The following is a 16,281-nucleotide window of genomic DNA, read 5'->3' as shown; positions in this document are numbered from 1 at the left end:
GTCTTTTGAGAACTACATAAAAGAAAAAGCCTGCTCCAGATACAGAAAGGACATAGCTCACCTCAGGCAATTGGCACAGACATAGGGAGCGTGATGTAAGCATTTCTTTCTCCACGAAGAAAATGCGTCTGCGGAGAGTATGAGAAGTTTGTCTCCACACAACTGACATGTGATCATTGTGAGTCCAAACCAAATGCATTAACCCGGAAAAAGCAGTACTGGCAGATTTCTTTTTCCTTCATTAAGCAATGACCTCACACAGAACAATGCATTACTTACAGCAGTTGCCTCATCTTTGAAATCACAAGTAAAGTTTAAAAACACTGCCTACAATGGAAATGGACGTGCTCTAGACCAGAGCTCCCATAAACACATACAGTGAGCATAAGGACCATGCTTCTATTCTTTACTGCCCGATTTACAAAATTTTTATAGAGGGAAATCTATGGTTCCACTGCATCCAATGTATTTTGTGTGACTTTACATTAGCTGGGGCAAAGAGGCTATGCACCATACATGGCACATATGTCTTGTTTACCATTTAGCACACACACACAGATCCATGTCTAAGATTGGTGGCACTCTCTAAGAGTTCACATAAAAGGATGGATACATCGGAAGTACAACTTTAGGACAACTGAGTGAAAACAAATATCAAATCCTACTTTGAGATATAAAATGAGTTCATATGTCACTGTCCTCTTATTTCCAGCTTCTGAATCCATGGGTATCATTTATGTTTTTGTCACGTGACACAGAATAAGCTTCTTTGAATCCCTCCCACCCCCCAATCTATTTACAGAAGAGCAGTTACTGGAGATTCTGTAGAAGTGAGACCCAGGTAGGTGAGGATTCCTAAATGTTTTTACCTACTTGAACTACAATAAGTTGCATCTAAAGTAAGAGCTATATATGTGTTTTGTACAAATAAATACAGAGATTAAGATTGGTTCAACTTTATGCCAAGAAACAGAGCAGAGCTACTTGTAGAAATACTACCTCCTAGTGGAAAGACCATTTTTTCCTTTGCTTTATAAAGCAATGGAGTAGAGCATATTTAATCACTATGCTACTCTTCAGAATTTAAAATTACAGTTAGATAAATTTTAGTTCGCTAATTAGCACCTCTAAAAAATCATGTCATGAACTCTGATTTACAAACTTAATTTATCGTCTTACTAAAACGACAACTTATATTTTCTATGTGCAGTTAGTAGTAGTGCTTAGATTGACAACAGAACAAAACTTATTAAAAGTCATCATTGTAGTCACACCCTGAAAGTCCCAGAAACCTATATACAAATGCTTAAAAATGAGAGATCTCGTAGAGGCAATAAGATATGACTACTTAACAACCAACATTCTGTTTTTGAGTTACTGAATCAATACTTTTCACTCAGTAAAACAGCAAGGAGACAACTTTTCATTCTATGCTTTGACACAGATAATGAAAAATCATAGATAATCAAACATAATTTTTATTTGGTTTTGGAGTATTTTGATACATAAAGTAAAACATGGCTGCCTAATACTCTGCATTCAACAAAATAATATACAGTGAAGAACTGGAAAATTATCCATCTTTCTCAATGGAATTATTTCTTAATCTTATTGTTATCATGAAACAAGAGTATTTTACATGAGTTTGATTGCATGAGTTTGTCCTATGATTTGTATTTAATGCCTTCCCTAAATTGGAAGAAATGAGGTATTATATATAAATTTCACACTGAGCTATGAGTTACATAAAAGAATTAAACAACCTTACAACACATATCACAGTATTAAAATTGTTGCTTTATTGAATGTCACTTTCACTGGATATTAAATATCTTGAGGGCCATACTATAATTTTTAACCTACCCTAGCAGCTCAACAAAATTTTGACTGAGTGGATGAATATTAACAAAAAGTTGCAAAAATTTAATTTAGATAGCTCTGATTAACTGTAAAATCTGAAATGATATTTGGAGTCACAAGATGTGGGTTCAAATCTTACTTTATCACAAATTATGTGATTTTAGCCTCTACCTGAACGAGGCTCAGTTTTCTCATCTGAATAAAAGGAATAGCACCTGACATGTACTTCAGGGTACCTGTAAAGGTAAAATGAGGTAATGGACTTGAAAGTCCTTTATAAGTACCAAACAAATGTAATTTTCTGCATATTCAGGTAAGAAATACATGTATGAAATAAGAAATCTTTTTAAGGTACAATGTGACAATTCACATTAAAAAAGTATGTACCATACATACCATTTTTCCCAAGTGAAAACAGCCTAACTCCTCTCTTCAGCCTACAAATACACTCACGACTACTCATCCCCCCTCCCCAATACACACACACACACACACACACACACACACACACACACACACACACACACACACACACCATGCTTCAAAATACAGCCCTCGGTGCTTTATTTTCTCCAATAAATACTTGCGAAGAAGGGTTGACACTGGTGCATCCTCGTCCTCAAGGAACTGAAATCTGACTCCTCCACCATGACCTATAGAACAGCTTCAACATGGTTAATCCATTGGTTTCTTCTCATTTTCTCTCTGAAGATTTCTTTTTTTTTTTTTTAACTTACTTACTTATTTATTTTTGTATTTTGGCCACGCTGAACGGCATGCAGGATGCTGACCAGGGATCAAATCTGGGCTTCCATAGTGAAAGCACCAAATCCTAACCACTAGGCCACCAGGGAACTCCCTGAAGATTTCTTTTCCTCTCTTATCTATGCTGGCTTCTTTCTCCAAAATAACTATACATTTTTTTCTTCTAGGATCAATCTTTTTGACTGGTTCAGCTTCTGGCTCTCCAAATGCAAGTGTTGCATGACGTTTCATCCTTGGACCTCCCTTCTTCTCGCTCTGTTTCTATGGAGATGATCCAGCCTATTCCAGCAGACTCGGGCATTGCCTCTGCATAGCCAACTCCCAAATTGCTGTCTTTTTCGCAACTCCCTCCCAGGTTCCTGGTCTCTGTTTCTAATTGTTGACCACATAATTTCCATCTGGATGTACTTCAGTCTGTGTGTCAATCTCATTATCCCTCTCCCTTGCCCCAAACCTCCTCCCCATCTTTGCTGCCACTCTAGGTAGTCAGCCAAGCAGAGACTGTGGAGGCATCAGGGACTTCTCCACTCTTCCTCATCTCTTACCTCCATGATCTAGGAACAGGATCTGCAGATTCCATCTCTGAAATGTCTCGCTAATTCATCTACTCTTGCCTCTGTTTTAATTTCCACTGCATTCAGGTTTCATTATTTCTTTTTAAAAGTATCGTGACTGCCTCTTAACTAATCTCTCTGCTTTAGTCTCTCACAAGTTAAATCCATCCTGTTAAATATAATGCCAAGGACATAAAAACACTCTCCTACTTTCTATGCCTACTCTTTGCCTGGAAAATAAACTCCAAACTCTCTGACACAGCATTCAAAACCTGAACTAATCTGTTTCTAACCTGTTTTTCCAGTAACTCCTGCCCACACCTTTCTCTTTGCAGAACATGTTATACACGTACAGCTTCATGCCCTAGTTTATGGTATTCCCTCTACCTGTTATGGTTGTTCTTTATTTGTCAAAAGCCTATACATCATCTTTCGGGTGCATGTGGTAAGTCATTTTCTCTGTAATACCTTCTCTAGTCTGCCTTTCACATAGAATTAATCCTCCCTTCTCCTGTACTCTTTGGCTATTAAAATTAAAATGTTAGAAGTGTTTATCTCTTCCACTGCATTAGACTCAAAGGGAAAAAGTATTACTCATCTTGATTTCACCTATGATTCACACAACACTTGACAAATAGAGGCTACCCAATAAATACTAAACTGAATAGATCTACTCCTGATTTACATAACAAATACAGAGTACAAACTTTAAGAATAATCCTTATCTGTGTAACATATAAACTATTGGGTTGGCCAAAAAGTTCATTTGGGTTTAAGTAAAAATAAAAGACACATTTTTCATTTTCACCAAGAACATTATTGAACAACGTATTCATTAACTGAGCAAATCTTTTGGCCAACCCAATACGTCATATTAATTTTGTGTCAGTTATTGTTAGAATCAATGAAATCATGTGGCTTTGGATAATAATGAAAATATATCTGAAAGATGAATTATTCATTATAATCCTTTTGGTTTTAAGTATATCAAACAGCTAAATTTCTCTCTTACAGTTGGTTTGGAAGGAAGCAGGAAATAGTTATGCAAAAATCCAGTCAAGTATCTGTAAAAATACATAGAAATCAAATATGAGGAGGCCATTAGTAGTGCTATTAAAATATCAATGTAAGAATCACTAAATCTATCAAAGCCTTTTGTATATTAAAGAGTTAAAGACATTGTAAAGCCTAAAAACAGTATTAATTCAATTAAAAGTAACCTTAAAGAAAATCAGGTATATGCTAAAGGGTCAGTGCCAAATCACTGTCACAAAATATTTTTTGTATAACTAAAAAAAAAAATCCATCTCTAAGAAATACTAATTTAATGAAATTACGCTAAATCTTGCTCTATGATTGTAGCTCAAGTGTCAGCAAACTATACCCTGTGGACCAAATCTTTATCTTGTAAATAAAGTTTTACTGAAGCTGGACATACTCATTCATTCCTGCTCCTGTCTGCTTTTGCTCTACAAAAGCAGAGTTGAATAGCTGAGCAGAGACTACATGTTGCACAAAGCCTAAAATATGTACTATCTAGCCCTTTAAAGAAAACTGACCAACTCCTACTATAGATAATCAGCTGGAAATTTGGTTGTAAAACCAGGCTGGTCTGTGTATGTATTATCATTATAGAATTTCGAATTTTTATGTAAAGATTTCTTCTCAAAAATTAAAAGAATTTAAAAAAGAAAGATATAAAGATGTTATGATAGAAAATATACAGATGTCAAAAAAAAGAAAATATACAGATGTCAAGTACATAGGAGAGTTAAATGGCATACATAACATGATTTTTTAATGAAAAAATTATTTTATTTTTATACTTTTATATATACTTATAATATATTCTTCATTAACTAGGAAAAGAAGTAGCTGCTCTTTATATTAGAGTATGTCACAGAAAATTAACTGTTCTACTACTATTGCTTCACTAAAAAGTAGAGAATTAATTCTTCCTATAGGAATAAATAAGTAAAGTTAAATATAATTAATTATTTTTTAAAATGAGGGGAGGGAAAGGTGGAAAGAGGGAGGAGAAGGGAGAGGGAGCAGGGAGAGAGAAGCTACTATACCTCATTCTCTAATTGATATGAAGCCAATCTGTGTACCAAAGTTAAGGCCATCTCGGACATGGGAGAAAAACTTGTCAGGATGACAGGAGGTACAGAGGTTGAGATCTTGGTTCTGGTCCTGAATATTCTGTGGTAGAATTCCTCCCTGTTCTAGAAGAATCCTTAGGATAAAGATTTTTCAAAAGACAGAAAGTTTACTTTACCAACAGCCAAAGCAATATGGAAAAAGTATGGATATTGGTGTAAAAGAATTCTGGGAAAGATCTGCTTGGAACAATGCAAATTGTTATTCAGTTACAGAACAAGGACAAGTCAGGAAATGGTAGATTTCACCACCATTAATCATCTAAGTTCATATGTGAACTGTATAACCTCCATATTGTCCTGCAGACATGATCTGGGTATAGGATTCTATAAGCAAAATCAAGTAATTATTTAAGAAGAAACTTTTATAAGCAAAATCAAGTACTAATTTAAGAAGAATCTTGAAGACAAGATTCAATTGATTCAGACAGAGCGTGCTTTGTAGTCATCTGGCTCTCCCGCCTCCTTTCCTTCTATTAACCAGATTTTTCACAGAAAACTTGCTTCTCCTTAAACACTTCATGGTATGAAATATGACTATAAATTAGTGACACTTATTTCACAGGTCACATTTAAGAATCAATTTCAATCCTTTCTACTTATGTACTAAATGAGGCAGAATCTGGGTAAGGTTTTGCTGACTGGAAAAGAAACACGATTCAAATCAGACATCAATTTTCCTTTGTAGAAATGACAAATAATTTTTATTATCTATTAATAGCAAAATTTCATAAATTCAAAAATGCAAGGGACCATAAAAAACTTGAAAGTATCTATGTGTTTATATTATCTAGTATTTTTGCTGAAAAATATATTCCTCCAGTTAATTAGAGAATAAGAATAATTTTAAAATATCAGTCTCCTGATAGTTTATTATATTTAGGAGAATTTAGCTGAGGAATGTCTGTGAAGTGCCATTCTTTTCTATAAAAAGTGCCAACTTTTCTATATGAAGTTTAAGTAGATCTCTTAAAATTAAATGCCAGCTGTTTCTTCCTTCACTTTTAAATCAATAAGAGATACCAGATCAAAAGACTGCTGTTATTCAAATTTAAATGAGAAAAGATTTCATATTTAAAATTGTTTTTGTGTAAGTGTATATGTCAGCTACTTAAATACCTGCCACCTGAATTTTTCTTGGAGTTACTAATTGTTTTCTAAAATTATCTTCATTTTAGAAGCAATAAGCAATCATCAAACTTGCAGTTCTGGACTGAAATCAAGCATACCTCGTGGCTTTACGGATGTCAACATAGGGATTTGGTGAGCCAAAGAGCCGTACACATCCGGGATCAAGATTATGAAATGCCTTTGCTGATTCCCTTGGAAGAGTAAAACAGCAAGGTCCTACTGAAGGCCCCAGTACAACAATAATGTCTTCCAAACTACAGCCGTATTCTGCTATCATAGCATTCACTGTAGCCATAGCAACACCTAATAAAGTACCTCTCCAACCTAGTAAATAAGAAGAAAAAGAGATAAGCAAAGTTAAAACATAAGAAAATTTCATCATAATTTATATCTAAGTTAAAAATGAACAGAGTCAGTTTATGTATTTTCGAAGTCCAGAAATAGTAAATGAATCACAAAATTAATTAAGCCAAATAATCAACTAATTAATTAAAATACTGGGTTTTAAATGAGGTATATTATACAAAGCACCTGACACAGAAGAGACATTTAATGGGAGGTCCCTTCCACTTCCTTTTTAAAATGTTCTATACTTTCAGTTTCCACTGGAATTATATCTTCTTAGTCTTCTCTCCTTCACTTTTTATGCACACTTTTAAAAATCGTGGGAAAAAACACATAACATAAAATTTACCATTTTAACTGTTTACAAGTGTACTCTTCAGTAACGTTAAGTCTATTCACATTGTTGTGCAACCAATCTCCAGAACTTTCTCATTTTGCAAACTAAAACTCTATGCCCATTAAACAAGAACTTGGCCTTTCCACCTTCCCCAGTCTCTGGCAACCACCCGTCTTCTTTCTGTTCCTATGAATTTGACTACGCTAGGTACCTCCTATAAGTGGAATCATATAGTATTTGTCTTTTTGTGACTGGCTTATTTCACTTAGCATAATATCCTCAAGATTCATTCAATGTTGTAGCATGGGTCAGGATTTCCTTCCTTTTTAAGGCTGGATAATATTCCATTGTATGAATTTTGCTTATCCATTCAATCGTGGATAGACACTTGGGTTACTTTCACCTCTTAGCTATTGTGAATAATTCTGCTATGAGGATGGGTGTGCAAATATCCTGCCAACATCCTGCTTTCAATTCTTTTGGATATATATTCAGAAGTGGAATTGCTGGGTAATATGATAATTCTATTTACAAATTTTTGAGGAACCATAATACTGTTTTCTATAGGAGCTGCACCATTTTATACTCCCACCAATAGTGCATTATGGTTTCCATTTCTCTTCACCAACACTTTTTTTTTATAATATTATCCATCCTAATGGGTGTGAGGTGATATCCTGTGGTTTTGATTTGCTTTTCCCAAATTATTAGTGATGTTGGGCATCTTTTCACATGCTTGTTGGACATTTGCATATCATCTTTGGAGAATGTTCTATTGAAGTCCTTTACCCATTTTTCAATGTTCTATTGGAGTCCTTTACCCATTTTTCAATCAAGTTGGTTTTTGTTGTTGTTGTTGAACTGTAGGTGTTCTTTATATATTCTGAATATTAACTCCTTAGTAGATATATGAATTGCAAATATTTACTCTCAATCGGTTGGGTTGACTTTTCACTTTGTTTTACTGTGTCCTTTGATGCACAGAAGTTTTGACAAAATCCAATTTATCTATTTTTACTTCTGTTGCTTGTGCTTTTGGCATCATATCTAAGAAACCATTGCTTAATCCAAGATCACAAGGATTTACGATTACACTTTCTTCTATGAGTTTTAGAGTTTTAGCTCTTACATTTAGATCTTTGATCCATTTTGAGTTAATTTTTATATATGACATAAGATAAGGGTCTAACATTATTTTTTTGCATATGACTATCCAGTTTTCCCAGTACCATTTGTTAAAGAAACTGTCCTTTCCCCATTGTATAGTCTAGGTACCTTGTGAAAAATCATTTGACCATATATACAAGGGTTTATTTCTGGGATGTCTATTCTATTCCATTGCTCTATACGTCTGTCTTTATACTAGCACCATACATACTGTTTTGATTACTGTAGCTTTATAACAAGTTTTGAAATCGAGATGTGTGAGACATCTAACTTTGTTCCTTTTCAAGACTGTTTCTTTTATCTTTGATATTTTTGAATTTAATGTTTCAAAACCCAGGAAGTAGCAAATAATATTCCCGTTTTATATCCAGGAACTAAAACTCAAATTTTAAGTAACTTTTGACAATGTCACTGACTTCTAGTCATTCATTACTTTAGCTAGATCAAAAGAAAAATGCACCACTTTCTTATTTATCTATAGTCTAAAATGCAAAGTAATCGTTGATTTACAAGCAGAAGAAAATCTAAAAGATCATTCTTCATTTTACATAGACTCATAACCACTGGATAGTCTAAACAGTATTTTTTAAAAAAATCACCAGAAAACAAAATTCCATTAACACAACACAGAACCTAAAAATTCTTTGTTCTTATCTTTAGAGAATAGTTAAAGCCACTAGACTACAGCATATTAAACTAAATGCGGTTTTCCAAACATATCTTGCTTTTTCTTACCTCCACACCTTTACACATGCTGCTGCATTTTCATAAACACCTTCTGTGACCCAACATGTCTCAACTTCCTATTCTCTATTACCTGGACTTCAAGGGTTCTGAACTAGAGGCAGTACAACTCCCTGGGAGTGTTCTGAAAAGCATGGAGGCTTTTTTTTTTTTTTTTTGGTTCTTACAACTCTGAGTGCTACTGGCATGAAGAATTTCAAAAAGCCAAGTAAACTTGGTCTGCAGTTAGTGTAAGACTATCTTGCCCCAAATATTAATAGCACCCCTGCTGAGAAACACTGGCAGCTAACCAAATCCTATAAATCTCCCAGAAATCAGCCTAAGTACTGCTTTCTTTGGGAATTATACTCTGATTCATATAATTTGACTTAGGGACTCCTTTTATCTGCTCCTGTCCTAAGAGTCTGCTAGCTCTTCCCTATGTTTACACTTATCACCATGGGTAGTAATTAACTATTTGTAATATCCATCAGAAAGAAATTATAACTTTTCCTGTACCAAAAAAATTGGTAAAATCCTAGATGTTTAATTAAGTACACTTACCAGAGTGAGCAACCCCACATGCTTTTCTGACAGGATCGGCAAAAACTATCGGTATACAGTCAGCACCAAGAGCCGCTATTGTGACTCCTCTTTGATTTGTGGTGATTCCATCGTAAGATTCAGGCTCCTTCCTTCCCATAATCCAGACATCATTGGCATGATCAGTCTAATACCAAAGATGTGAGAAAAAAATGTTTTGAAGATAGAGTTTCTCATACCATAAGCTTTTCTTAAAGTATGCATCTTGTACAAAATTATATAACCAGTTTAAGGTTACAAGCATTCATTAAATATATCAGGTCCATATATGATAAAATAACAAACTTACTTATTTAACTTTATGATATGATAATCTCTGCATATTTTCCTCAAAGGAAAGCAGACTTTTACATTTAACAAACATTTTAAAAAATTCAAAATAGTCCATCCATCATGAATACCTCCCACTAGAGATGGGTAAATCTCTAATTGCAGTACTTTCCACAAAGTACTAATTTACTGAAAGAAATTAAATTTCCAAATCAATGATATTTTTACTTTTCCTGGAGTCAAGTAACGCTAGAATTCTGTAAGAAACAATTATCTCATCAGTTGTACCCGAGTTCCTCCTAGTGTTGATTAATAATGGCTTTTCTCTCCCACCAAGCAGGAACCTTCCTTCTAAATCAAAAAGGGCAGTGGTACTATACTCTGAGAATTCACTGTACTTTTAGATGTGAGGAGCTCCAGATGAAATATATATATACATCGTCATAGAATTGATCTTTAGGTTATGGTATACAGCTCTAAGAAAAATAATCACAAACATTATCCTAAATCTTAGATAAAACACTAGATGCAAAAGTTAAATAACTTATTTAAAGTCCACGTAGTCATTAGCAGAGTCAAGAATATACTTTAGGGACTTCCCCGGTGGCGCCGCGGTTAGGAATCCACTTGCCAATGCAGAAGACACGGGTTCGATCCCTGGTCCGGGAAGATCCCACACGCCACGGAGCAACTAAGCCCATGCGCCACAACTACTGAGCCTGCGTTCTAGAGCCTGCAAGCCACAACTACTGAGCCTGCGCACCACAACTATAGAAGCCTGCACGCCTACAGCCTGTGCTCCACAACAAGAGAAGCCACCACAATGAGAAGCCCACGCACCGCAAGGAAGAGTAGCCCTTGCTCGTCGCAACTAGAGAAAGCCCGCGTGCAGCAACGAAGACCCAACACAGCAATAAATAAATAAATAAGAATATACTTTACATCTTCCAAAATAGGAAACAAAATTGTACCTTTATTCGGTAAAATTTCTTCACGTTAAATCCTGCTGCATTCCCCAGCCTACGCAGATTTTCTTGAACAACAGCCTTGGGATCTCTCCGTTTGGAACTACTGAAGAGATTGAATGAGCTAAGAGTTGGTATGTAAGATATCCCACCTGTTCTTGTAGTAAATCCATGTATGAAAATATCTGTTGAAGATAAACAGTGAAGATTAAAAACATGACACACAAAAGACTATAAGCATTACAAACCCAGTCTCTCATTAAGACTTTCCCTAATCACCTCATCCTGCATTAGTTTATCTGCCTTCTAATTTCTACAGCTCTTTATACCTCCACCTATTCTTATTCTCCACCTATTCTTCTTATAATGCTTTGAGTTTGTTTTACCTTTTCTGTGGGATTATTGCTCTTCAAAGGGTATCTTTTGTCCCATTTGTCTTTGTTATCCCAATAGCATATAGCTCACAGTAAACTTCATTCTTCTGTGAAAGCACCAATGAGTTAAGGTTTCAGAATTTCTGAGTAGGAAATGCTTACGGTCATAAATCTCATTTAAAAGGAAGGCTGGGGGATTTGTCTTAAAGCTGAATTTGCATAAAGAGAAATTATTTACTTAGGGTGGCTATCCCTTGACACCCCTGACACTACAAGGCAATGCATGACACTCCCATGTTGTAACTGATGCTAATGAACACATAAATTCACAACAGTCTACAAAAGAAAGAAGCAAAAAGAGGTGAACAACCTGTAAAGAAAGACTGGTTTTTCACATCCAGTAAAATCAACAGATAGTGTTTAACGTACCTGGGATCAAAGGAGATGTGATAATGGTTAATTCTCCTTTCAGTGTTGGCAAACTTCTCAAATATGTTTCTATTTCATTCTGGATTGCCTCTAGTTCTTGAGCTGTGATTATGTTTATTTCAGTAGGCTGTTTCAAAAGACCTCCCCTCAAAGTCATCTGTAAATCTTCAAACTCAAAATTGTAAACATCAGTGAAGAGTTGACCAATAAAAGCCTTCATTAATGTCTTCCGGTGCACAGGCACAATCACCTTAATGCTGCTCAAATTTTTTTCATCAATTTTTTGTTTAATGGTATACAATGAGGCAGCCATGCTGGGATTGCTAACAGTCTCAAATTCTCTCAGGAAAGCAGATAATCCATTGCTTGTTTCTAATTCACAATTATCATGGTCACAGCTGATGTCACTGCAACACATTATGCAAAGGAACTTGGCCTTGGCACCATGGTGGTTTCGGACAGCATTCAATGTCATTAGTAATGTCTGATGACAGTTTTTCTGAGAGTTTAATTTCAAACCAAAGAGATCTATCAACACTGCTTCTGCCATCCTTCAACACTGTACAAAGTTCTTCAAAGAAGGTTTTTGTGCCCCCCCAAAATCACCTGTAAAGAAAAATTAGCCTAAGTAAGAATACAAAGTTATATCAATCTCCTTATAGTTACAACAGAAACTTGTGGATGGGTAAAAAGAATTGCATTGACTTAAAAATGTAACCAAAATAGTGAATCTAGACTCCTCCCAGAAAAGCTAGTGCACTATTTGTCAGAACCAGGACAATGAAAAGCAAAGCCATCTCTTAATTCATTTTGTGAAAGTACTTTACATCTTTCCAGCAGAACAACAGTTTTTGTTTTGTTTTGTTTTCAGGTAGCAATTTTTTAAAAATATCTTTATTGGAGTATAATTGCTTTACGATGGTGCAGGTAGCAAATTTTAAGCAGGGAATTACTTGTTGACTTAGACAAAGTCCTGTATTTTAATTACAGGGTGTCAACTTATTGATATATCATTAATCCGGATATCACTGGTTTGCTAATTTACATCCCTTCATATGAAATACCTGGGTCTCGAGTTCAATAGGTTAAAAGGAGCTGCACCTAAAAATTAAAATTTTTTTAATTCTTAATTGCTTTTTTTTTCCTTCAGAAAAATTGCATTTTGTTATTGTTGTTTTTCAGAAGCAGACTCACAGATACAGAGGACAAACTAGTGGTTACCAGCGGGGAGAGGGAAGGAGGGAGGGGCAAGATAGGGGTCGGAGATTAAGAGGTACAAACTACTATGTATAAAATAAATAAGCTACAAGGATATATTGTACAGCACAGAGAATATAGCCAATATTTGATAATAACTTTAAATGGCATAAAATCTATAAAAATATTGACTCACTATGTTGTACACCTGAAACTAATATTGTAAATCAACTATACTTCATTTTTTTAAAATGCGTTTTTAAGGAGATAAAAGCAGACTCCAGGATTCACGCAGGACTCAGGTATGGCAATTATCTCATAAGCAACGGCAATTTGGATCAGGTGTGCGTCCCACCTGCTCTCCTCTTCACTCCCCGCGCACAGATCTTCTCCCCCCAGCCCCTGCCCTCCCCCTCCCCAGGCTGCCGGTCTCTCTTTGGTGACCTCTTCGGTGACCCCCTGTGCTCCGGATTGCTTTTCTCCTGCCGCCACTCCTAACCCCCTCGCTCTGGACCGTGAAAAGCCCCACGACGCCTCTGCCACCCGCCCGGTCCGCGCTCGGCCCTGTGGGGCGCCGATCCTCACCTGCCTGACTCCTCCCGCCCCTTCGAGATTTTCCGACGGCCGGACGCACACCCGAGGCCGTTCTCCGTCCTCGCCCGTCGCGCGTCGCCTTCCGCTGCACACTCGGTGGGCGGCGAGCTCTGAGGCGTCTGCCGCCCCCAGTCCTCCGCCTGAACGAGACCGGGGGGCCGCAAGCGTGTGCCCGGGCGCTGGGCGGGCGGCGGCCGTCCCACCTCACCCGCCTGACCGCGGACTGACGGAGCCCCCGCCCGGCAGCCCCCTGACAGCCGCGGAGGCCGGGCCGGGGGGCTGGGTGCGGGGAAGCTGGAGCGACCCGGGGAGCGACCCTCGGGTCGGACGCGCCAGACCGCGGGGAACCGTCAGCAGTTCCGGGTCAGGAGGGCGCCAGCCAGCACCAGCCGCCCGGCGCCAGGAGGAGGAACGGGAACCGGAGCAGCCGACCGACCGAGTGACCGGAGCCAGGCGGGTCCGCGGGCCGGTGGCTGGGGGGGGTGGGCGGGGCGCGAGGGAACGGGGCGGGCCTCCTGACTGGGCGCGCGGCCGAGCGGCCTCGGGTCGATGACCTCCTCCCCCTGCCCGGGAGCGATGAAGCCCTTTCCCGGCCTCCGCGCTCCCAGTCGTGCCTCAACGAGTCGCCGGCCCGGCAGCGCGGTCGGGACACTCGGTTTCCTCCCCAGAGCCCAGGCCTGAGAACCTCCTCGCGTTAGCACTTGGCACTCTGTCCCATCCAAGTTCAAGTAACGTGCCTCCTGAGGTAGACTTTTTAAATTTTTTTAGCGGTTTTGCTTTAGTTGTTTCCAGAAACGAGTTGGCTGAACCCCTCCTTTGCCTTTTTGCTGATCCTGCCTAACTTGCTGACTAAACTTTACAGCTCCTGTACGTGTGTGGATAAACGGAGGTCCTAGGTGCCCTTTGAAAACTACGCGCCAGGAGTAGAAAATTAGAAGGCACTGACCCTTAGAGTTGTGATAAAGATGTAAATTAGCATCCTTTCTCTGCCCTGAAAGAGCATAACATTCATTTATTTAAAAATATTGAACAGCTCCTACCTATATGGAAGGCAGACGCTCTGGCCAAGGGGAAATATCTCCAACCTTCAAAGAGTAGGAGAAAGGATGCTTCCTGTGGAACTGGTTATGACAGAAGGAGGGGGTCCGTTTCTTCTGACAGTCGCTCAGACGATAAGTGCTGAAGAACCTGTCCCTGAGAGAAAGAATCTCAGCCATCTGGGAGTTTAGAAGAGCACCTGAAGTGGGCAGGTGCTGCTATTCTATGGCATCACCAGCCCAGAATAGGAACCCACTGTTCAGTGTCTGGCAGATGTTTCTGTCAAAAATTGTACTTTCATCATTTTTGCTGGACATTTATTAAGAGCACTGAGTGCTGTGTGGTGCACCTGATGCACTCTGCTCTGAGCTTGCTTTATGTTCAATATTACTGAAAGCAAAATAGAGGTCTTTAGTTACAAAGCTGGGCGAAAACATTTATCTCTGTTTTTATAGACAATGGTGGGAATTCATTTTCTGTCATGCAACGGTAACAGTAAAAAAGGTAAAAAAAGAAATATTTCAGAATAGGGAAGCTGTCAGGGAAGAGAAAGTTTGCTGTTATATTGTATTTATATACCATTTCCTTTCATCATCTGGTACTGGGCTGTGGCCTCATCTCCTAGCACTCTCTTACCTCATCCCCATTCCCCCCACTCCAGTGGCTCTCAATCCTGGCTACACCTCAGAACGACAAGTAGAACTTTAAAAAAATATAAATCCAGGGAGCTTCCCCCTCCACCACCTCCAGATATACATTTGAATCAGAAACTCTGGGGAGTCACATCTCACTCGGGGAGTCAAGTCTCGGCCTGTTTTGCTTTGCTTTTTGTTTTGTTTTAATCTCTACAGATGATTCAGATGCATAATTAGATTTGAAAAAACAACTTCCCTATTCCCAAGCCACTCAAACTAAAGGCCGTTCCTTGGAACACCATGTGATTTCATCCTTAGCATAAGCTATCCCTTCTGCTTAGAACACTCTTCTCTTCATATGCTTTTTTTAGCTGTTACTTGTTCAAGCCCCTTCAAGCTCAAACATCACCTTGAATCCCCATCCCCTTGCTAAGCAGAATTAACTGCTTCTTTTAGCATTTTGTTTGTATAGGAGAAGCTCTCTCATAGATGCAATCTGTATCCATAACCAAGCAGTACATTGAAAAAGTCAATTAAACATTAAATTGTATACCTCATAAAGATGAACATGGTAGTATATAAATTATATCTAAATAAAACTGTTTCAAAGGAAAGTCAGTTAAACCAGAGAGTTATGAAAAAGTATACCATAATACCTTAAACGTTTTTTAACCTAAAACAACTATATGCTTGTTTGCCAATCTGTTGAGAAGGTCCAAGGCCTTTTCTTTGTACATGGCCTCCTGATTAGAGTTCTGCATCATATCTCTTCTATAAACGACACTTCTCAACCATCAGCTAAGCTTTCCCAAGATTCGGTTCCCTTAAGAGGAAAATAACCTAGAGGCACTTGCGAAGCTGAGTGCAGATTTCTTCTTTATAATCATTTATAGTTATCTCACACATTCAAACAACTCACCTTAATTGGGTCTTTCCAAAATATTAAACATAGCTTTTAAAGAAACAACAAACTTTATTTCCACACTATTTCATTGGTTTACATAATATTTAATTAAATTATGAAAGCACAGTGACAAGTACAACTGGCATAAACAGGTTCAGGAACAAACACAAGTGACACTGTCAGCTGTACAGTTCCACTGGTAGGAGCAGAAGTGGGCAGACTCACTGGAGA

At 37.9% G+C, this 16,281-nt stretch overlaps 2 protein-coding genes across 6 annotated transcripts in view; one reads left to right on the top strand and one right to left on the bottom strand.

Annotated features, from left to right (window-relative positions):
• Nucleotides 1–1,460: 1,460 nt before the first annotated feature.
• On the bottom strand, nt 1,461–13,256 carry LACC1 (laccase domain multifunctional purine nucleosidase 1). The gene is given in 7 exon segments (XM_022574892.2): nt 1,461–4,243; nt 5,255–5,266; nt 5,268–5,415; nt 6,568–6,793; nt 9,606–9,771; nt 10,886–11,064; nt 11,683–13,256. Coding segments are annotated over 7 exon segments (1,305 nt in total). The 5' UTR covers nt 12,233–13,256; the 3' UTR covers nt 1,461–4,219.
• A 749-nt stretch (nt 13,257–14,005) lies between these two features.
• Nucleotides 14,006–16,281, top strand: part of CCDC122 (coiled-coil domain containing 122) — a 34,741-nt gene continuing 32,465 nt past the window's right edge. For 3 of the 5 annotated variants that reach the window (XM_089899519.1, XM_089899517.1, XM_089899518.1), the window contains exon 1: nt 14,014–14,218. The gene's annotated coding sequence lies outside the window, so the exon portion shown is untranslated. Of the gene's footprint in view, nt 14,219–16,281 lie in introns of all 5 variants that reach the window. The other 2 variants (XM_089899515.1, XM_089899516.1) reach the window with 1 other exon arrangement.

Source organism: Delphinapterus leucas, chromosome 18 (genome assembly GCF_059928025.1).
Source record: "Delphinapterus leucas isolate spDelLeu-1000000601 "Yukka" chromosome 18, BTC_Dleu_Yukka2, whole genome shotgun sequence".
NCBI lineage: Eukaryota > Metazoa > Chordata > Mammalia > Artiodactyla > Monodontidae > Delphinapterus > Delphinapterus leucas.
Note: the sequence above shows the minus strand (reverse complement) of the source record. Positions and strands in the feature narration are given on the sequence as shown.